The 17,966-nt window shown below is 40.0% G+C and overlaps 2 protein-coding genes across 2 annotated transcripts in view; both read left to right on the forward strand.

The window, feature by feature from the left end:
* Positions 1–1,648: 1,648 nt before the first annotated feature.
* On the forward strand, positions 1,649–7,056 carry LOC308305379 (cytochrome c oxidase subunit 7A2, mitochondrial-like). The gene is made up of 4 exons (XM_080750164.1): positions 1,649–1,731; positions 4,269–4,358; positions 5,934–6,018; positions 6,792–7,056. Exons 1-4 carry the CDS (start codon positions 1,714–1,716, stop codon positions 6,848–6,850), a joined length of 252 nt encoding a protein of 83 aa, XP_080606290.1. The 5' UTR covers positions 1,649–1,713; the 3' UTR covers positions 6,851–7,056.
* A 3,854-nt stretch (positions 7,057–10,910) lies between these two features.
* The window catches only part of col12a1a (collagen, type XII, alpha 1a), a gene marked incomplete at its 5' end in the record, with an annotated part of 123,432 nt that continues 116,376 nt past the window's right edge, over positions 10,911–17,966 (forward strand). The window contains 3 exons of the mRNA XM_080750443.1: positions 10,911–10,983; positions 16,555–16,674; positions 17,368–17,511. Of these exons, the coding sequence (XP_080606569.1) occupies positions 10,911–10,983; positions 16,555–16,674; positions 17,368–17,511 (337 nt within the window). The remainder of the gene's footprint in view (positions 10,984–16,554; positions 16,675–17,367; positions 17,512–17,966) is intronic.

Consider the following 17,966-nt stretch of genomic DNA (forward strand, 5'->3'; position numbering starts at 1 on the left):
CTGTGCAAATAACATTGGCAAAATGTTCTTAAATCGTTGCAATGAACACTACGCTATATAGTACTTAAAGTTATACCATGTAACTTTTTTTATAAAACAAATCTTAAAATTGTCCTAACTGTTAAATCGCAAAAGTTTTAGAACCCCCACTCTGTTATTTTCAGCTTCTGAAGCCTTATCTTTATATGTTTTCTATGAGTTGTGAGGGGGGGAGAATTTCCCGGCAAAATGATGTCATCTCCCACATGATACACTACCGGCCAATCACAGCGCCGATCATACACCACCGGCCAATCACAGCGAGTCTTGCTGTCTCTAAAGGAAGTAGCTTCCCTCAGCAACTGTGTTTACATTGGTGAAGGAATCTTGCTTGCTACTCCCTCAATTCTGGTCTAAAAATGATGGGAGACGGCTCTACGGAATCGTATCGGCAAGACGGAGGTGCTCGCGACGACCGCGGTGGTCCGCGGCGACTCCGGCCGAAAAAAGCAATACCGCTACTGACCACTAGTTGAGCAGCTTCCACAGTACAGCTTTAAACATCTAAAGTCTGATTATTATGTTTTTCTTTTATTACATAGGCACTAACTGTGACATTTTCTGTGACCGCTCTTCACCATATGGTAGCTTTGTGTTAGGCTACTATACTAGAATGTAAGTTCCAGTACATGACTACCGTATACAGTATTTGCATTAACGCAAAAAGCATTTTCTCAGTAACACTTCCTCCTGGTTTACTTGCTAAGTGGCTTGTGGCTGACTTGACACCAATGTGTGGTGTGAATGGGGAAAAAAGTTACAAAGTGCTTGTTTTTAACTGATCACAGTAAGAAATTACAGTTAAACAGGCAATATGCTCCTATTAACCCCAATAACTTAATGAGTTATTCATGAATTATAATATTTGTTAATAGTTGCTAACAAGATTCAGTGCAAGTAAATCTTATAAAACATGTCTCCTCCTAAACATCATCAGTTCTGTCAAATGTATCACCAGAACACAATATTCTCTAGTAGTCCGTCACCTACTGCTGTACTGTGTGTACATCTACGTGCAGCAACCTCCCTGAGCTAACAGCTGGCCTTCTGTCCCAATCCTATTCTAGAGCCTCAACCCCAGTAGACTGGCAAAACATTGCCGCCTCGCTCCTGGTCGTGTTTACCAGGCTACAACCCCAGTAGTAGTAGTTTTACTTGAGTAAAAGTATAGATAGGCCTACTCCTGGTCAAATATTACTAACTACAAGTGAGACTCAGTCCGATTTGTACTGGGAGAACACATCCAAAGACTTTCCATGAATTTTCAAAAATATTTGTACACTTTCAGATTTAAACTAACATTGACAATATAAATTGGGGTCTCAGAGATAGAAATACCATTAAATGGGGGTCCATACATAGCCTAATGATGAATCACTGCTAGAGAAGAAAAGTAAAAAAAAAAAAAAAAAAAAAATGGGTTCCCTGGCCTATCTTTTCAAATGGGGGTCCGCTGGCAAAAAAAGTGTCAATCTGGGGGTCCTTGACATGAAAATTGGAGAACCACTGACACTGTTTTATTGAAACAGGGCCCATTCACTCCGGAGCAATAGATGGCGGTAATGCACCAAACGTAGGTTGAGTTATCACAGTAAAAACCGAAGCAGCAGTCAGTCAGACAGCCGGTGTCCTTGTCGTGTTGTTCAGTGATATAACCACAAACATTCTGTCAAAATGTACAGACAACTTATGGTAAGATATCAACTACTCTACTGTATGTGCTGCAGCGTACCGCTACTCACCCTTAAATGTTGTAATAACGTTTACGTACAATGTAATCACGACAAAGTTGTCAATGTCTTTTAACTAGCTTAGCATGCTAGCCGCATACACAAGTAAGCTAAGTAGGTTAGCAATGTAATGTCTGGATAATAATCATAATCAAATGGTATATCTATGTTTATAACGTTTTTATTTTGTCATTAGTGTTGGGCAAGCTACGTAAATGCATCTGACTAAGGCTAAACTATAGTCACAGACTCACAGTCACACAAAAAGTTATAGCCTAATCTTTCAAAATAGGTAGCTATAAGCTCGAATCAGATACACAGCACTGCCACTTATCAAGTAACTAGTAACTACATACAAGTTACTTTGTACCTAATGTGTTCGTTAATGTGGCTGATGGAGAAATGTTATGACATTGAATTTGATTTGAGTGACTCAGACTGACTGTAAACTGGGCGGGCAACCTACTTTTCCAAGGTTGGAGTGATTTACCATAGACTGCCAAGCTGACAGTGTATTATTCATCTTTTAGCCTCTAATCAGAATAATGTAAACACAGAATTAGTCAATCATTTTATATTAATTATGAAATTAAAACATAAATTCTGATCATTCGTCTGTGAAGGAAGGTTTTATTTACATAAATAAATGAATGCTCGCCTTTTGTTTTGTCATTTGAGGCCAAGAGGCCTGGTCAGAGGTACAACTGGTTGGACTTAATTCATTATCGTGTGTGATGGGTAGTGATGTAGCAGTAGCTTTTCTCAAGCTACCCAGGAAAAATAGCTTTAGCTACTTGAAACCTAGTTTGTACATCATTTGATGCAGTTTCATGATTTTGCTTCACTGTCCCCTTGTTCAAATGTGTCCTGCGTTTCTTTTTTTCTTAAGAATTTGTCCGTGTCTCCCTTTATTGATGGTGAACAGTAGACTGACAGGAAAGGAAATGAGAGGGGGGGATGGGGAATGAAACGCAGCAAAGGTCATCGCTATCGGGAGTTGAACTTGCAACACGCTATCAGGCTGGATTAGCAGCCTATAGGTGCCCTGCCCTGCCGGAGTGCTGCAGTGGCCACCCAGGCCATGTCCTCTGCATTTAAAGACGGGGTGAAATCAAAAACATGTTTTTCACACTTTTAGAGCATATCTGTAGTGATAATATGGCCATACCTAACACTAGATGCCAATAAAATAGAAAATAAACAATTTTTGTGTATATTTATATTAGGGATGGTCCGATCAGGTTTTTTGGAACCGAGCACCGATCACAAAAGTTTGATCACCCGATCCCGATCAATCACCGATCCGATCAAGTTATTATTTATATTTTCTAAATGTTAATGTTTTAACTTTATTTCATTCATTCACTCATGAATTCATTTATATATTTGCCTTGTAGTTATTTACCAGCATTACTATGTATTTATTATCATAGCAGTAACTAATTATTCCTTCAGCACTGTGGAAATCAATACCCCAAAATGGCCTCAAGTGGGCATACTGAACGGCTGGTTGATCAGATGCACCGATCGGATCGGATCGGTGAATTTACCTTTTAATCTAAACCACCAATTATCGCCGATCATGCTTTGATCGGCCCGATCCGATCCATTGCCGATTGATCGGTAACATCTCTAATTTATATCAAAGGTCCCTAAATAGGCCATTCTTAATTACTTCCTGTGAACAGAAATTCAAAAAGTGATGACATAGATAGAGTTTTTGAATATAAATGAACCTTTGATTACATTCACCTGTTTGTTTCCCATGGCTGGCTCCCATTACTCCCATTACTCAGATTTTAAATCCCATCGCCTGAAGGGCTGGTCCCCTCAGATAGGTTCAGAAACACACAGGCTTCCTTTTCAAACTGAAACTTATAAATAAAATACCCAAAATAGTCATTTCATTGGGTCTTTAACCATCCGTGAGGAGCAGCCACTGTGCACTAGCGCTCAGGGACCAACTCCAGTTGTAATGCCGGTACCTTGTTCAAGGGCACTGGCAGGAGCACCATAGCATTCATGAAGCTAAGCTGCTGGGAAATGTAGTTAAGCTACTGTAGTAGCTCAACTCCTTTTTTATAGCCAATCTATTGCCCAGCACTGATCACTGTAAATACTCACGTATTCTGTTAAATTGAATATTGACGCAGCCATGTTTGGTAACCAGTGTCACCTCTTGACCCCCCTGCTCTGGCTTTATCTCTGCAAAAAGAATGGTCTTTTACCGGGTGCACAGTACTAAAATAATTCAACCAAACCAAAACATTCCAAGCTCTCACTTCCATAGGCAGCACAGCGATGTTGTCCAAACACATCCATTGTTGTTCTGCCCGTGCCAGATAATAAAATCTCCTAAAAGGACTTGGAAGAGAGTGATCCTTTGGTTAATACTCTCTCTATCTCTCTCTTATCTGTCTTCCTGTGGTTGTCATTGTCATCCATCGTCTTCTCTGGGGTTTAACTCAACTTCTTTTCATTGTTTCCTTGTGTCAACAGGGTCTTCGGCAGCTGTCCAAGCGAAGCTTCTGCGGCAGTGCCCGCAGACAGATAGAGAACACAATCAAAGATAAACAGAAGCTGTTTCAGGTACAGTATAGCCTCTCCAAGGCAGAGCAGGGCATTGTTAGCAAGTAAAATCCTCAGTGTTGTAAAATCAGGTACAGGATTTTACTTTGTATAAGCTTCCAGTGCCCTTGTGTGACCTCTTTAAAAGAAGAGGCACTGTTTGTTTGAACTTAATTACCTGTTTGGTTAATGACTTTTTATCTTTAAAGGTGAACAATGTAACTTTAACAGTAAACCCACATGCTAGTGTGTGCATTAAAGAGAAGGCAGGCATCAGATACTTTAAAATGAGGTAAATTCAAATGATGTGAAAGAAAAGTACCTCTGGTATAAATAACATGGCATGGTCATAAACAATCTTTTTACATTTGGAAAATCAGAGTTTGAAAAGGAATGCCCGCCCCCAACATTTTCTGTACTCAAGAAAAGAATGCCGTTGTTTTTTCTAGTTTTGATTTAACAGGTGAAGGAAGTAAACTTGCCAAAGAATATAAGGCTGACTATTGACAAAAACAACAATCGGTTTCGACACGACTCACGTCGCACCTTTCATCAGTTGGAAACAAGTTACTTTTTGGAGTATTTTAGCTTTGGAGTAGCTTTGCAATGAACAGAGATCTATGGTGCTGTCATACAAGCATATTTACTCAATAAAACAACTTTGTGTCTACAGACCACATGGAGTATGTGGCGTACTACCTGCTTAGCTAATGTTTGTTTTGAGAAAATATGCAGATTTATTTTGCTGCTAATTTTGCTGCTAATTTTGGCATAAAGATAGGAGTTGTCATTGCTTTGTATTTGAACGGAGCAAAACTGTCATTCTTCACTAATGGTAATGCTAAGTATAATGTTAATGATAATGTTAAAGTGTGTACTTTATTCCCAGGTTCTGGAGACAGAATCTTATCGTTATGTGTCCTTTGTAGCCTGACAGATAAGTATATATCATGGTTTTTGTCCCTATACTGTACGTTGTAGTTGGGGCTGAACATGTACTAATTTTGCATGCAGTGCGATGAGCAAAAAAGCCTGCACCAAATCAAAGTTCCAAAGAGGAAGGCCTTGCCGATCCCTGCAGTGCACAGTACTAGAAATCACCATGTACTACAGCTGCTGACACACAGCTTACTATTGCTTTTAAAATCTCATTGCAAAACGTAATTGCTGCTTCACTACTATACTATTGTTTCATTGTACTGTACTATTGTTTGTATCTGACTTGCTTTGGTGATCTCTTTTGCCATAAACGGTAGGTTTGCCACCTAGCTGTTGAGGTGCTGTTAATGAATGCTGGGGAAACAGCTGGGCAATAACAATGTAGTAGGAAAACACTTGTTCTTTTTGGTCTCAAACATTACTTTGGGAAAACGCATGATGCTTTATTTTTAGAATTTGTTCCCCCACACACAAATTGGATTTAACTTTATATTGGTTTCCAACATCACAAGCTAATATACATATGGAAAAGCTATGAAATCTTGATTTTAATTTTGAAAGTGTAAAACATTTGTCCTTATGGTGTGGGCGGTCAGTGAGGCTGTTTGACTGATGTGTTAGTGACGAGGGAATGACCTGCCTCTCCTACATGAACAGGAAGACAACGGCGTCCCCATCCACCTGAAGGGAGGCACCAAGGATGCGCTTCTGTACAGAACCACCATTGGTCTCACTATCTTCGGTATGTCATTTTAACAGCGTAAAATAAAATCCATTCGGATTGCAGTCACTTGCTATAGAGTGTTTGTTAAGTAACAGGGATCATGTCATTTTAACAGCGTAAATTAAAAGAAAATCCAGTCGGATTGCAGTCATTTGCTATAGAGTGTTTGTTAAGTTAACAGGGATCAGGGCAGCTCTTTAGTAAACAAAGTACAATTTCAGGATGGCAAACCAATGTTGTCCTAACAGGAGAGCCCATACAGGATGAAGACATGATATTGGAAATGATGCGGACTAGAAAGTCTAAATGCAACTGGAACCCTATAACCGGTGGTGTGTTCTAGGTTTTACGGTATATCCACCTGTTTCCGCGAGAATTTACAGTAGAATTATTGTGTGGGACACATCCGGAGAACAGCAGATATACAAGCTCACGTCGCGTCGCAGATCTAATCGTTGTGAGCTTGTAGATCACACTCGGCTGCGACGCCGGAACTGCCGCACACCTGCGCAATGCACAATGGGACGTTGGGAACTTGTGGATAGCGTAAGACGGTAGAACACACACTGCATATGACATTTGAAGCTGATGAATGATCTTTTTGGGGTTCTCTCTCCCCTGAGAATTGTTATCCTAAAGAGCTGGAATGAGAGAGAGACCTCTGTGATGGAACAAATACTCTATAGCAATGATTACTACTGAAATATATATATATATAATTAAAAAAAAAGGCACAAGTGTTATTTTGTCAATTTTGAGTGTGTGTTCTCTTGTGTGTGATCTCTTCACAGGCAGTTTCTACGTTGTATATGTGTTGTATAATGCAGCCATGCCCAAGAAAGCGGAGTGAACCATCTTACTGGAACATTAGACTTTTATTTTTTATCTAGTGATTTTAAAGCCACATAGCTTGAAAGCAATACACTCTTCTCTGTTGTGCAGATATGTAATCTGGGAGATTATTTGTCCTGTCAATGTCAATGTTTCATGCATGGGATCATTATTTATTGATTGTACAATTAATGTGCCAGAGATAATAAATTATATACAGCAGTTCAGTTGTGTTTGTCTTTGAAATTCATGTTTGCTTGAATCCAACCACTTACTAGCTAGTCTTATTTCCACTGTGTTTTATGGTATTGTGCGTTGAAAACACATACCATGAACTGATTTCCTTGGCCCACAGATCAAAGCATCCTGTGTCAGCATTTAATTAAAGTAAGGTGTGGTTGCTGTTGGGAGTACCTAAAGATGTCTAGAATTTTAAAAAGTCTTTGTGGTTATAAAGCTCTTCTATTCCCTTTCCTTATGGTGTTGAGTCAAAGGCAACCCTGGTGTGCATGTCTTCGTTTTGAACAGTAGAGGGCACCAAATAACTAACCAATAGCCTGCAACAATGTCATGCTGGCAGCCACTTATCCGCTGTATTGAGATTATGCAACAATTAGGATGCGTGTAGCCCTAATATTTTCATTTTTACAAACGATATTTTGACAGGCCAATGAACGATGCTGATTAAACGAACTGTCCATTTAATTATTGATCTAAAGCACCCCCCCCCCATATAACCTTTACATAATAGTGCGCGCGTGTGTGTGTGTACTTCAGTAGCCTACCAACTGTTAAAAATGATTTAGTTTGACATTTAGTAGAATGCAGAGTTGCAGACAGTGTGGAAACGACGACGTTGAGCCCCTGCCTGTTGGACTAAGCCAGTTTGACCAAATTGTCCCCCTCCAACTGTGACCCGAGTGTTTGTGTTTATTTAGCCACTTAAAACTGATCATAATCTCCATGCAGAGGAATGCAGAGAAGAATGCAATGTTTCCAGAAGTTCACTATAAAAGTCTCGGGGGGGGGGATGTTTGATGTTTCATACCCGCAGAGTGGTGGAAAAAGTAGCTTACTCACATATTTTACTTATCAATTCAACTCGGCAATGTGGAAATACTAAGTAAAAGTCCTGAGTTACTTGAGTAAAAGTACAAAAGTATTGGCATCAAAATATACTTAACCATGCAAGTAGCCTACAACAATGTTTGAAAATAGCAGATCTGCAAGCTCACAACGTTGAGCTTCTCGATTTTCAAATGTATAAAATATGGCGAAAGTGGTTACTGTATGTTTTATAATAATATAATAGGATACTTTATAGCTGCAAAGTAACTAACTAAAGTTTTCCAATAATTGTAGTGGAGTTAAAGAAGGCTACAATATTTGGATCCGAGATGTAGGCTATAGTGGAGTAAAAGTATTGGAAATAGTCAAATGGGCTACAAATACCTGAACATTGTACTTATAAGAACATTACTTAAGTAAATGTACTTGGTTACTTTACACCACCGCATGCCCCCGTTTAGGTTTTGTAACTCAGAAAGCCCCATGCTGGTAAAATGAGAGCTGGGAACTAAAGGGAACTGCCCCCTATTAAGTAGCCGGGCTGTGGAAAGATTCTTCCCACTTGGAAAGAGGCTTTTCCTTCTTGGACATCTGCTAGTGGAGCTTCCAGTAGCAGCAGGAGAGGAGAGCAGAAGAGAGTCCACCCAGCTCCTGAAAAGTACTGCTCTCATATAGTTGGGACTTGGGAGGCTGCACTCAAACTCTGTTGAGGTTCATTTCTTGGGTTGATTAGGTGAGTTGGCATTATTATAATTATTATATATTGTTTTATTTGTTTGCGAAAAGGGATCTGTGTAGGCTAATTGTAGGCCACACAATTTCATTATTAATTGGAGTGTTTTTACTTTGAATTTGTTCATTTTGTGACATTTTATCTCGCAAATTTAAGGTCTAATTTTGCTATATATATTTAACTGGCTTTAAATGGTAATTATATTTCAGGGTTTTAATTATCAACTTTTTTTTAACAAGTTACGTGGTTCGCCAGTTCAAATGTGTTGAATAACTAAGGTGGAGCTGCCTGTAACGGAACGTGTCAGCTTAAACTTTCGATCCTTTTTGTATGAATTGAGTACAAAGGGAGCCCAATTTGAACAAGCCAGCGAGCTCTCTTGTGGTCTTCATCCTTTTAGTTGACCTTCCTTGCATCAGTGAACTGCAGGCTGCTGTCCTTTGCTTTTTCCTATGCAAACGTCTTATAAAGTATACAGCCTAGGCTATTCAATCAATCAATCAATTAAAACATTACTGAATCAATTAACCGAATAAATGCAGTGGCAAGAAGAAGCCAATTCGTTTGATTCGTTTAGTTGTAGCCATGCAGTTGTCTACTTTATGTAGAATTTCTGAACTGGGACGCATACATAGCCTATACTAGCTTATAGGTCTATGTTTGATCATTATAGAATATGATACGACATTGGATTGGCTCCTTATTCCGAAGGGCCACATGCAGACAGCGGTGCAGTGAGTGAATGTGTGCCCCATCCCTCCCTCGCTGCAGTGTGCCTGCTGTTGCACTAGGCGGGGCACGAAACCTATGGATTGGATAAGATGCCATTTGGCCAGTGGTGGAAAAAAAACCTCATATTTTCTACTTTAAAAGTCAAAGTATTGATACTGCAATGTAGAAATACTCTTGTTACAAGTAAAAGTCCCATATTCAAAATGTACTCAAGTAGAAGTACAAAAGTATCGGCATCAAAATGTAGGCTACTTAAAGTACCAAAAGTACTCAGTACACAGAATGTCCCATTTCCAAGTTTTCAAATGTATAAAAGTATTTTGAAAATAGCAGTTCTACAAGCTCACAATGCATCATGTGGTTAATGTATGTTATGTAATAATAATCAATCTACAAAGTAACTAGTAACTAAAGTTTTCAAATAATTGTAGTAGCAGTAAAAGTATTTGAAATTGGAAATACTCGAGTAATGTACAAATACCTCAAAATTGTAAGTACAGTACAACAAGGGTTCATATTTTAGATAGTCATTAGAGAAAATGTTTTCATTTACTTCGTTCTATCGTTTTAGTGATTTTAACGATTTTGATTTGCATGCATTGGGTTGCACCACAATTTGTCATGGGCAGACGTGACTTATGGGCACTGGTGTCTAAAAAGACATCTTTAGCCACTTGTACGCATGCCCCCACCCACTGAAATCAAAATGCTAAAATCGCTAAAACAATAGAAAGCTGTAAATGAAAACATTTCAACACTCTTCTTTTCTCTAATTACAATCTAAAATATGAACCCTTGTAAAAAAAAATAAAAAAATGTCCTTTAAGTAAATGTACTCATAGTTACTTTACACCACTGACCGTGGGTTCTTAAATTCAGACACTTTATGGACTGGTGAGTGACTGTGCCAGCTCCGTGTGCCCATCCATCTTCTCTGCTCTGTGCCCCTCACCAGGGGTGTCGCACCAAATTCTGGGCCCTGGGTACAAGGATTCACTGCGGGGCCCCTGTGCTTTAACTATTGAAAAATAGCAGATATACAAGCTTACAGCGCGGCACCGAGTGCCGCGCTGCGAGCTTGTAGATCTGCTATTTATAAAAATCATGAAAATCTTTCAAATCCTTCTGAGGTTTTTTGAAAAACCTATGTTTCTATGTCAGTGGAGCTCAAACCTTTTCATGTCAAGGACCCCCAAAATGGTATGTATTTGGCCACGGAACCCCATCTCAAAATATTGAGTTCCAGGGACCGCCCAGAAGCAAAATTTGAGTTACAAATGTTCGCTTAAAAAATACATATATTCAAAGATTTGCACCCATTTTCACGACTTTTCAAAAATAGCAGATCTACAAGCTCGCAGCGCGGCACTCGGTGCCGCGCTGTGAGCTTGTATATCTGCTATTTTTCAATAGCTAAAGTATAAAATAAGTAAGGCCCCTCCACCACCTTGGGCCCTAGTAACTCAGTCCCACTTTCCTACCCCTTGTGACGCCCCTGCCCCTCACTCAGATTGATTCATGCGCTGCTGACCCACCACAGCTAAAGATGAAGACAGGGCTTTCATTAGCCACCGCTGCTCTCCTGGCAGTTCTGTTCTCCTCCACCGTTGAAGCTCAAGGTAAATGCGACCACCCCCTCTTCTCACACATTCTCTCTCTCTCTCTCCGTCTCTCTCTCTCTCTCTCTCTCTCTCTCTCTCGTTTTCCTCTCACTGTATCTTTTTCACTTATGCAAGGATGATTTAAGTTACAGGGTTTGAGCTGTAGGTGTTTTTTCTTTTTTTCTTTTCATTCAGAGCCATCATTATGGAGTTTCTGTGTATACATGTGTTGATCATTTTGAATAAAGTCATATCCAGTTTCACGTGTACGCTAATTAACTGTGTATGTCAAATGACTGTTGTTACATTTATTTTATCTGGTGGACATATGTGTCCGTTAGTAAAAAACGAACAAACAGAAATAATAATTCAAGCGTAGGACTAATCACAGAAATCTTGGTTCTTTTAGGCTGGAATTATGTTGATTTAGTCCAGATACCAGTTTCTCATAGAGATTTGGCAAAGATAAGACACCACATTTATTTCATTTAAAATGTACGATTATATGCCTTGCCCTTTCGACAACAGGGCACATAGCCCACCAGAAATGTAACAAAAGTATAAAGTTATATAATTTAGTAACGACTGTTAATGCATTAACGTTTAACTAGTTTTCTTACTTCTAAGTCCAGGCTGAAATGGTTATATACTGTAGTTGTGGCAATATTGCTATTCTGAATTCTACACGGAAATGCAGTAGTAATCTTTTGGATATATAGAAAGAGTTATTACATACTGTACATTAATTTGTTAGATTGAGTGGTAATTATCTGATGATAGTTTGAACAAAATGTCTCTCTGTGTAATTTGAAATACCAACATTTTCAGTCCAAAACAATACCGAAAACCCAAAATGGAAATGTGGAACGGAAAAAAGAAAAATCGGGATTCTTTCCCCCTGAAAGGTCTTCCGCAGGGGGAGAGTCTAATGTCTGCTCCCATATATCTTCACTAACGGAATGGAAAGATGTAATACGAGAATCGCAAATTAATCCTCAGACAGCGTAAAGACAAAAGAGCCTTTCTCGGGCTTCTCTTTTTTGCGGGCATTCGAGAAAACGCTGAGTTGCAATCCATATGGAAAGTTAATATGCAGTAATGTTTAATGTCAGCACATGTTGTGGAATTACTTTGGCATCTGTTCTGCCTCTTTGGGAGAGTCAGAGCTCTTTCCCTTCTCTCCTCTCCTCCTCCTCTCTCCCTCCTCCTGGCAACAGCAGGAGACTGGACTGGCTGGCTGGAGACAGAGGTTACAGAACAGTAGCCAGACTCGGGGGCCCCTAGACGCCTCTGAGGTGTCCTCTGATTAGCAGTTGGTCAGGCAGACATCTGTTTACCTGACTGGGGGAGAAACCTCTTATTTTGATAGTATCCATTCCAACAAGGGCTTTTATTTTATTTGTTTTTAAATTGTTTACACAACTGTGCTGTAAATCAAAGTAATTTCCAAGCTTCTTGCACTGGGAGTGGGGGGAAAAAAACCCCTGTGGAGAGTCAAACGCGTTGCTCGTGTGAATGAAGACCACCACCACCGCGATATTCTCTTCCAAACTTTCATCCTCATCCACTGTCACGCTCTTTTATAACTCTTTCCTTAACTACCCACAGTGCCTACAACAACTATCCTCATACTGTACACACACACACACACACACACACATAGGGTTGTCACAATTATTACATAATCGTCTAATCGCAATTATTTGACATAATTGCGATTATTTTTGCATAATCGTCATAATCGTTTCCATGTTGAAAAATGTTCAAAGTAAAAAATAGTGGAAATACCAGATCTACAAGCTCACAACGCGTCGCGATGCGACGCGTTGTGAGCTTGTAGATCGGGTATTTCCACTATCAATGTTCTTTTTTAAGTATAAAGTTGAAATGTAATTGTCAACGGCAAAAACACAATTAAATCGTTAATCGCAATTATTTGAGTGACAATCGTCATAATGTAAAATGTCATAATCGTGACAGCCCTACACACACACACACACACACACACACGCGCACACGCACACGTCTTAGCACCCGTTAACCTAATCTCTAAAGTGCGTTTGACGTTGGCGATGAGCGCTCATGGATTCATCAGGGGGAACATGGCCCAGGCGGGGCCGTTTGAGTTGAAGTGCCAGGTTGGTTGTTTTGATTCTGGTGGCCTCAGGTCCTGTTTGTGTCATCTGCCTGTGCATTCAGTGTGTCCTGAACTATGGCTTCTTCCTCCAAAGTGTATTTTACAATGATATTCTTGCATCCCATTGGCTCAGCTGCCATCTCAATACTTGCATGCCTCTGTTATAACAGAACTTCCAGCTGAAGTGGTGTCCTGAATGCATGCTAAACCTTCATCATCCCCCATTACTGACTGGTAATGCCAAGATGAAGCACTAGGATCTATCTAGACTTGTTCAGTTTCAGTTATTTATTGTCACGTGAAATTAATTAGCTGTTTTTTTCTATCTTATGCATGGATATTTATGCAGATTTCAGGCCTGACTTTTAAGTGCAATATGCTATTTAAAAGGTTTTGAAATCATTTCGTTTTTGCTTTTCTCTAAACTGAGCATGTTTGAGATAAACTAAATCATAATCCAGTATTTAATTGCGACCGTTAGGGAGCAGTTTACTATGAAAACCTCCACCGGCCGTCCGTCCGTCCGTCCGTCACACGTCACACGTCACACCTTTGTTTGTGTACGGTGTGATGACATATATCTTCAGTATGACAGTAAGACTCCCTAATCGGAGTCGCTTATCTCCACAAATAGGCCAAAAGTTTGTTTTACCAATTATTACACTCTATGTGAACATTTACATCAACAAATCCCAAGTACTATGCAGAACGACCCATTTCAAGTTTTTAATGTACAACAATATTTAGAAAATAGGTCTACAAGCTGACAGTCCTCGTCCCTTATATTCCCATAGGTTATATGGAGATCTCAGTGTTTGTCAGTCCTTGTTCATTTATGCCCATATATGGACATCTCTATATCTACTGTAACAGTCCTTGTCCCTTTATGCCCATATATGGAGATCTCTTAACTGTAAGTCCTTGTCCCTTTTATGCCCATATATGGATATTCCTGATGTCATCAGTATATGAACATATATGGGCTTTCTGATATGCCCATATATGGAGATCTCTTAACTGTAAGCCCTTGTCCCTTTTATGCCCATATATGGATATCCCTGATGTCATCCGTATATGCCCATATATGGGCTTTCTAATATGCCCATATATGGAGATCTCTGTATCTCCATATATGGGTATAAAAGGATACTTCAGGTCTGACATCAGGTTTGTTTATATTGGGTTGCTAGGTTTGACATCACAAACTCTATGGGCCATCTGACCTAGAAATCTATATTTGGGCATAGATGACTCATCGTGACCTCATCACACGTCGACCGCACGTGTGACGTGCGGTCGACCGCACGTGTGACCGACGGACGGCCGGTGGAGGTTTTCATACTAAACTGCGACCTTACGGTCGCAATCACACCACATGTGTACACAAACCTTTGTGTACGTTGCTGTGGCAACAGTCTGTTGTTGCTGGTCTGTTAGTGTACGTTAGCAACCACCTTAGCAACCATGGTTTTACCCTAGCAACCAACTGTTTACCCTAGCAACCAACTGTTTACCATAGCAACCATGTTTTTTTACCCTAGCAACCAACTGGGCATAAAAGGGATTCTGTTAGGGATCTCCATATATGGGCATAAAAGGGATTCTGTTAGGGATCTCCATATATGGGCATAAAAGGGATTCTGTTAGCTGTTAGTGATCTCCATATATGGGCATAAAAGGGATGCTGTTAGGGATCTCCATATATGGGCATAAAAGGGATTCTGTTAGGGATCTCCATATATGGGCATGAAAGGGATTATGTTAGGGATCTCCATATATGGGCATAAAAGGGATTGTATCCCAGATGATGCCCTGTACTTGGGATTTGTTGATGTAAATGTTCACATAGAGTGTAATAATTGGTAAAACAAACTTTTGGCCTATTTGTGGAGATAAGCGACCAACGGTCGCTTATCTCCCGATTAGGGAGTCTTACTGGTATACCTGTTCACATTAACCGCAGATTCATATAACTTAAGTTGAGCAGTAGTAGTTTAGACTCTTCTCATTATTTTCTCTTGTTTTTCCTTTACTAATGTAGGCTAATGTCTGAACAGTAGCCACTGAGTCTCACCCCCTCTTCTTTCCCCGGTTACTAAGGTTGCATGCCAAGGACCAATGAGGAAGAATATCATTTTAAAATATGTCTTGTCATTTCTGTCTGTTTGGTCCCGATTGTACATGGAAACTCCCATCCAATCAATCAAAGTTGTTGACCCACAAACAACTTTCACCTGCACATGATGCATGACGGCTGTGATCAAGCCAGCTCCATGTGGAGGCGATGTCTTCTTGTGTTCACCTCATTGTACACGCTTCATCTGTCCATAATGGTTGTCCAAAGTAGTGTCCTGTCCACTCATGCCGCCTCACGCCATCTCATGCATTTACGCTGCCAATGAAAAGAACGTACACAAAAGTCCTCTGCGATGAATTGTGTATTCTTTTTGAGAGGTTTGCAATGGATGTGTGCCAATCACTCGTGTAAAGAGTCTTTTAACATCAACCACAACAGAAAACAAAAACACTTCAGATTCGTATTAAAATATCTTTATATACTATATAACATATATGTTGTCAATTCATGTCATTGTCATGCCAATAATTTCACTGGCAACCTTGATTCCATTGTATAATCAGTGACTTGAGAATGAAATTGTCGTTATACTTTGATATTGCTGAAATCTACCATTATAGAAAGCAACTTGAACAGCAAAAATCCAGAGTATTAATTTAACTCTGAAAGTGTAAATATGTTTTTTCAGAGTTCACCACTTGCAACCTGCCGTCCCTATATCGGGCATGTAATTATAGGCAAAAATTGTCAGAAATCCTCAGAAATGGCATCAATTGCAGATCTACAAGCTCACAATATGTCATTGTGGGACACGTTGTGAGCAAGTAGATTGGCCATCACTGCTATTTCTTTGAATGTTTTTGACAATTTTTGACAATTTGACGAAAGGGCTTGAGTGGTTAAATTGACCTTCTGGATTTGGCTGTGTTGTTTGGGGAGGGAGGGGGGGCTGGTTGGGGCATGCACTGTAATGACTGCACTCAGCATGTGTTGTATGGTTCACCTCAATGTTTGCATTATGATAAAAGTTTGTGCGGAGTCGTGCACATGTTGTGTATCCCGGTGCTTGAGTTTGCTGGCCGTCTCGGTCGCGCAACTCAAACAAATGCCATTTTCCTAGGAAAATGGCTTCTCACACTTTTCCCCAGTGTTGTTCTGTGTTCCTTATTTGTCACCCTCACACAATTGGATGTCAGTCCTGTTCGTCTGTCCCCAACAACGAACGTCTCCACTTCAGCCACGAAGTGTTTGTCGTTGGGCTCAATGTTGAATGCCATAGGCAGAAAATGCTTTGCTTTGATCAGAAATATAACAGCTCTAATACAGCTCTGTGTCCGGGGCTACGTCTTAACATTGGCCTGTCTCTCATTTGCAGTGGAGCCCCCTTCAGACTTGAAGTTTAAAATTCTAAATGAGAACACAGTGCAAATGTCATGGAGAAAACCCCCGTCAAGGATAGAGGGCTACAGGTTACAAGTATCGGCACCAGAATCAGGTTAGTATGATTCTGTCTCATCAAAAACATCTGTGCTTATAGCCCCCGCCTCTGGCGGTCATTCTGCATTCACAGAACTGTAGTTACATTCATAACTACTGCACCCACTGTACTGATGGCAAACGCACTCCAGCGAGAACTTTCTGCTGTTGTTCAAACAATTCTTCCTCCAACCAAAAAGTGCTTTTAACCATTATTCTATGCTTTAACTTTAGAAAAATAGCAGATATACAAGCTCACAGCGCGGCACCGAGTGCCGCCCTGCGAGCTTGTAGATCTGCTATTTTTGAAAAATCGTGAAAATGTGTGCAAGTCTTTGAATATCTTTGACCCGACTTCTAAATCCTTCCCCTAAATCATGTTGTTCTCAAACTTTTTCATGTCAAGGACCCTCAAACTTACAGGTATTTGGCCACGGACCCCCATCTCAAAATATGTTGTTCCAGGGACCACCCAGAAGCAAATATTTGAGTTACAAATGTTCGCTTTTAAATAGATAATATTCAAAGACTTGCAAAGAAAAATCAAAAATAGCAGATCTACAAGCTCGCAGCGCGGCACTCGGTGCCGCGCTGCAAGCTTGTATATCTGCTATTTTTTCAATAGTTAAAGCAGTCAATAATCCTAGGCCTAAATTGGTTAAGCTGCATCATGGCTCTTATTGATGTTTCGAAATGTCTTTTCTTCGACCAGATGAACCATCCAGAGAGTTTAGCCTTGCCTCCTCTGCCACTAAGACCTCCATTACTGACCTGACGCCTGACCTGGACTACTCAGTGTCCATCCTCTCCTATGTTGGGGCAGATGAGAGCATCCCCATCTTTGGACAAATCACCAGTAAGTGCACGGCTGGGCTGCTTTAGAAGAAGCTGCTTTTATTCAAGATTTACAGTATACGTTTGGATCAGATCTGCATCGTTAATGACCAGTAGGCATGCATTTGATATGGGCATAAGATATTTTGGATACGTTTAATAGCTGAAATTTTAAGGTGTCAACGCACTGCTTTGAAATTGAGTGGTTTAATGTGAATGATATATAATTAAGAAGAATCTGCACCCAGTAAACAAAAATACTTTTTACTCTCGCAGAGAGCGTGTCATCTCCAGACGGTTTTGTACCGGCTAGGAGATTTGTCCTGATATATAATTAACCACGCCAGTCTCTGTAACATGCTCCATTGACAACGAATAGGACTCTGACTTTGTGGATTCATTCGATGATTTTAATGTACTTTAACATCCCACAGAATGTTATTTTATAGTAGAACCATCATTTTCTAACCGAAGAAA

The sequence above is a fragment of the Nannobrachium achirus genome (genome assembly GCF_963921795.1).
Source record: "Nannobrachium achirus genome assembly, chromosome: 20".
In the NCBI taxonomy this organism is placed as follows: Eukaryota; Metazoa; Chordata; class Actinopteri; order Myctophiformes; family Myctophidae; genus Nannobrachium; species Nannobrachium achirus.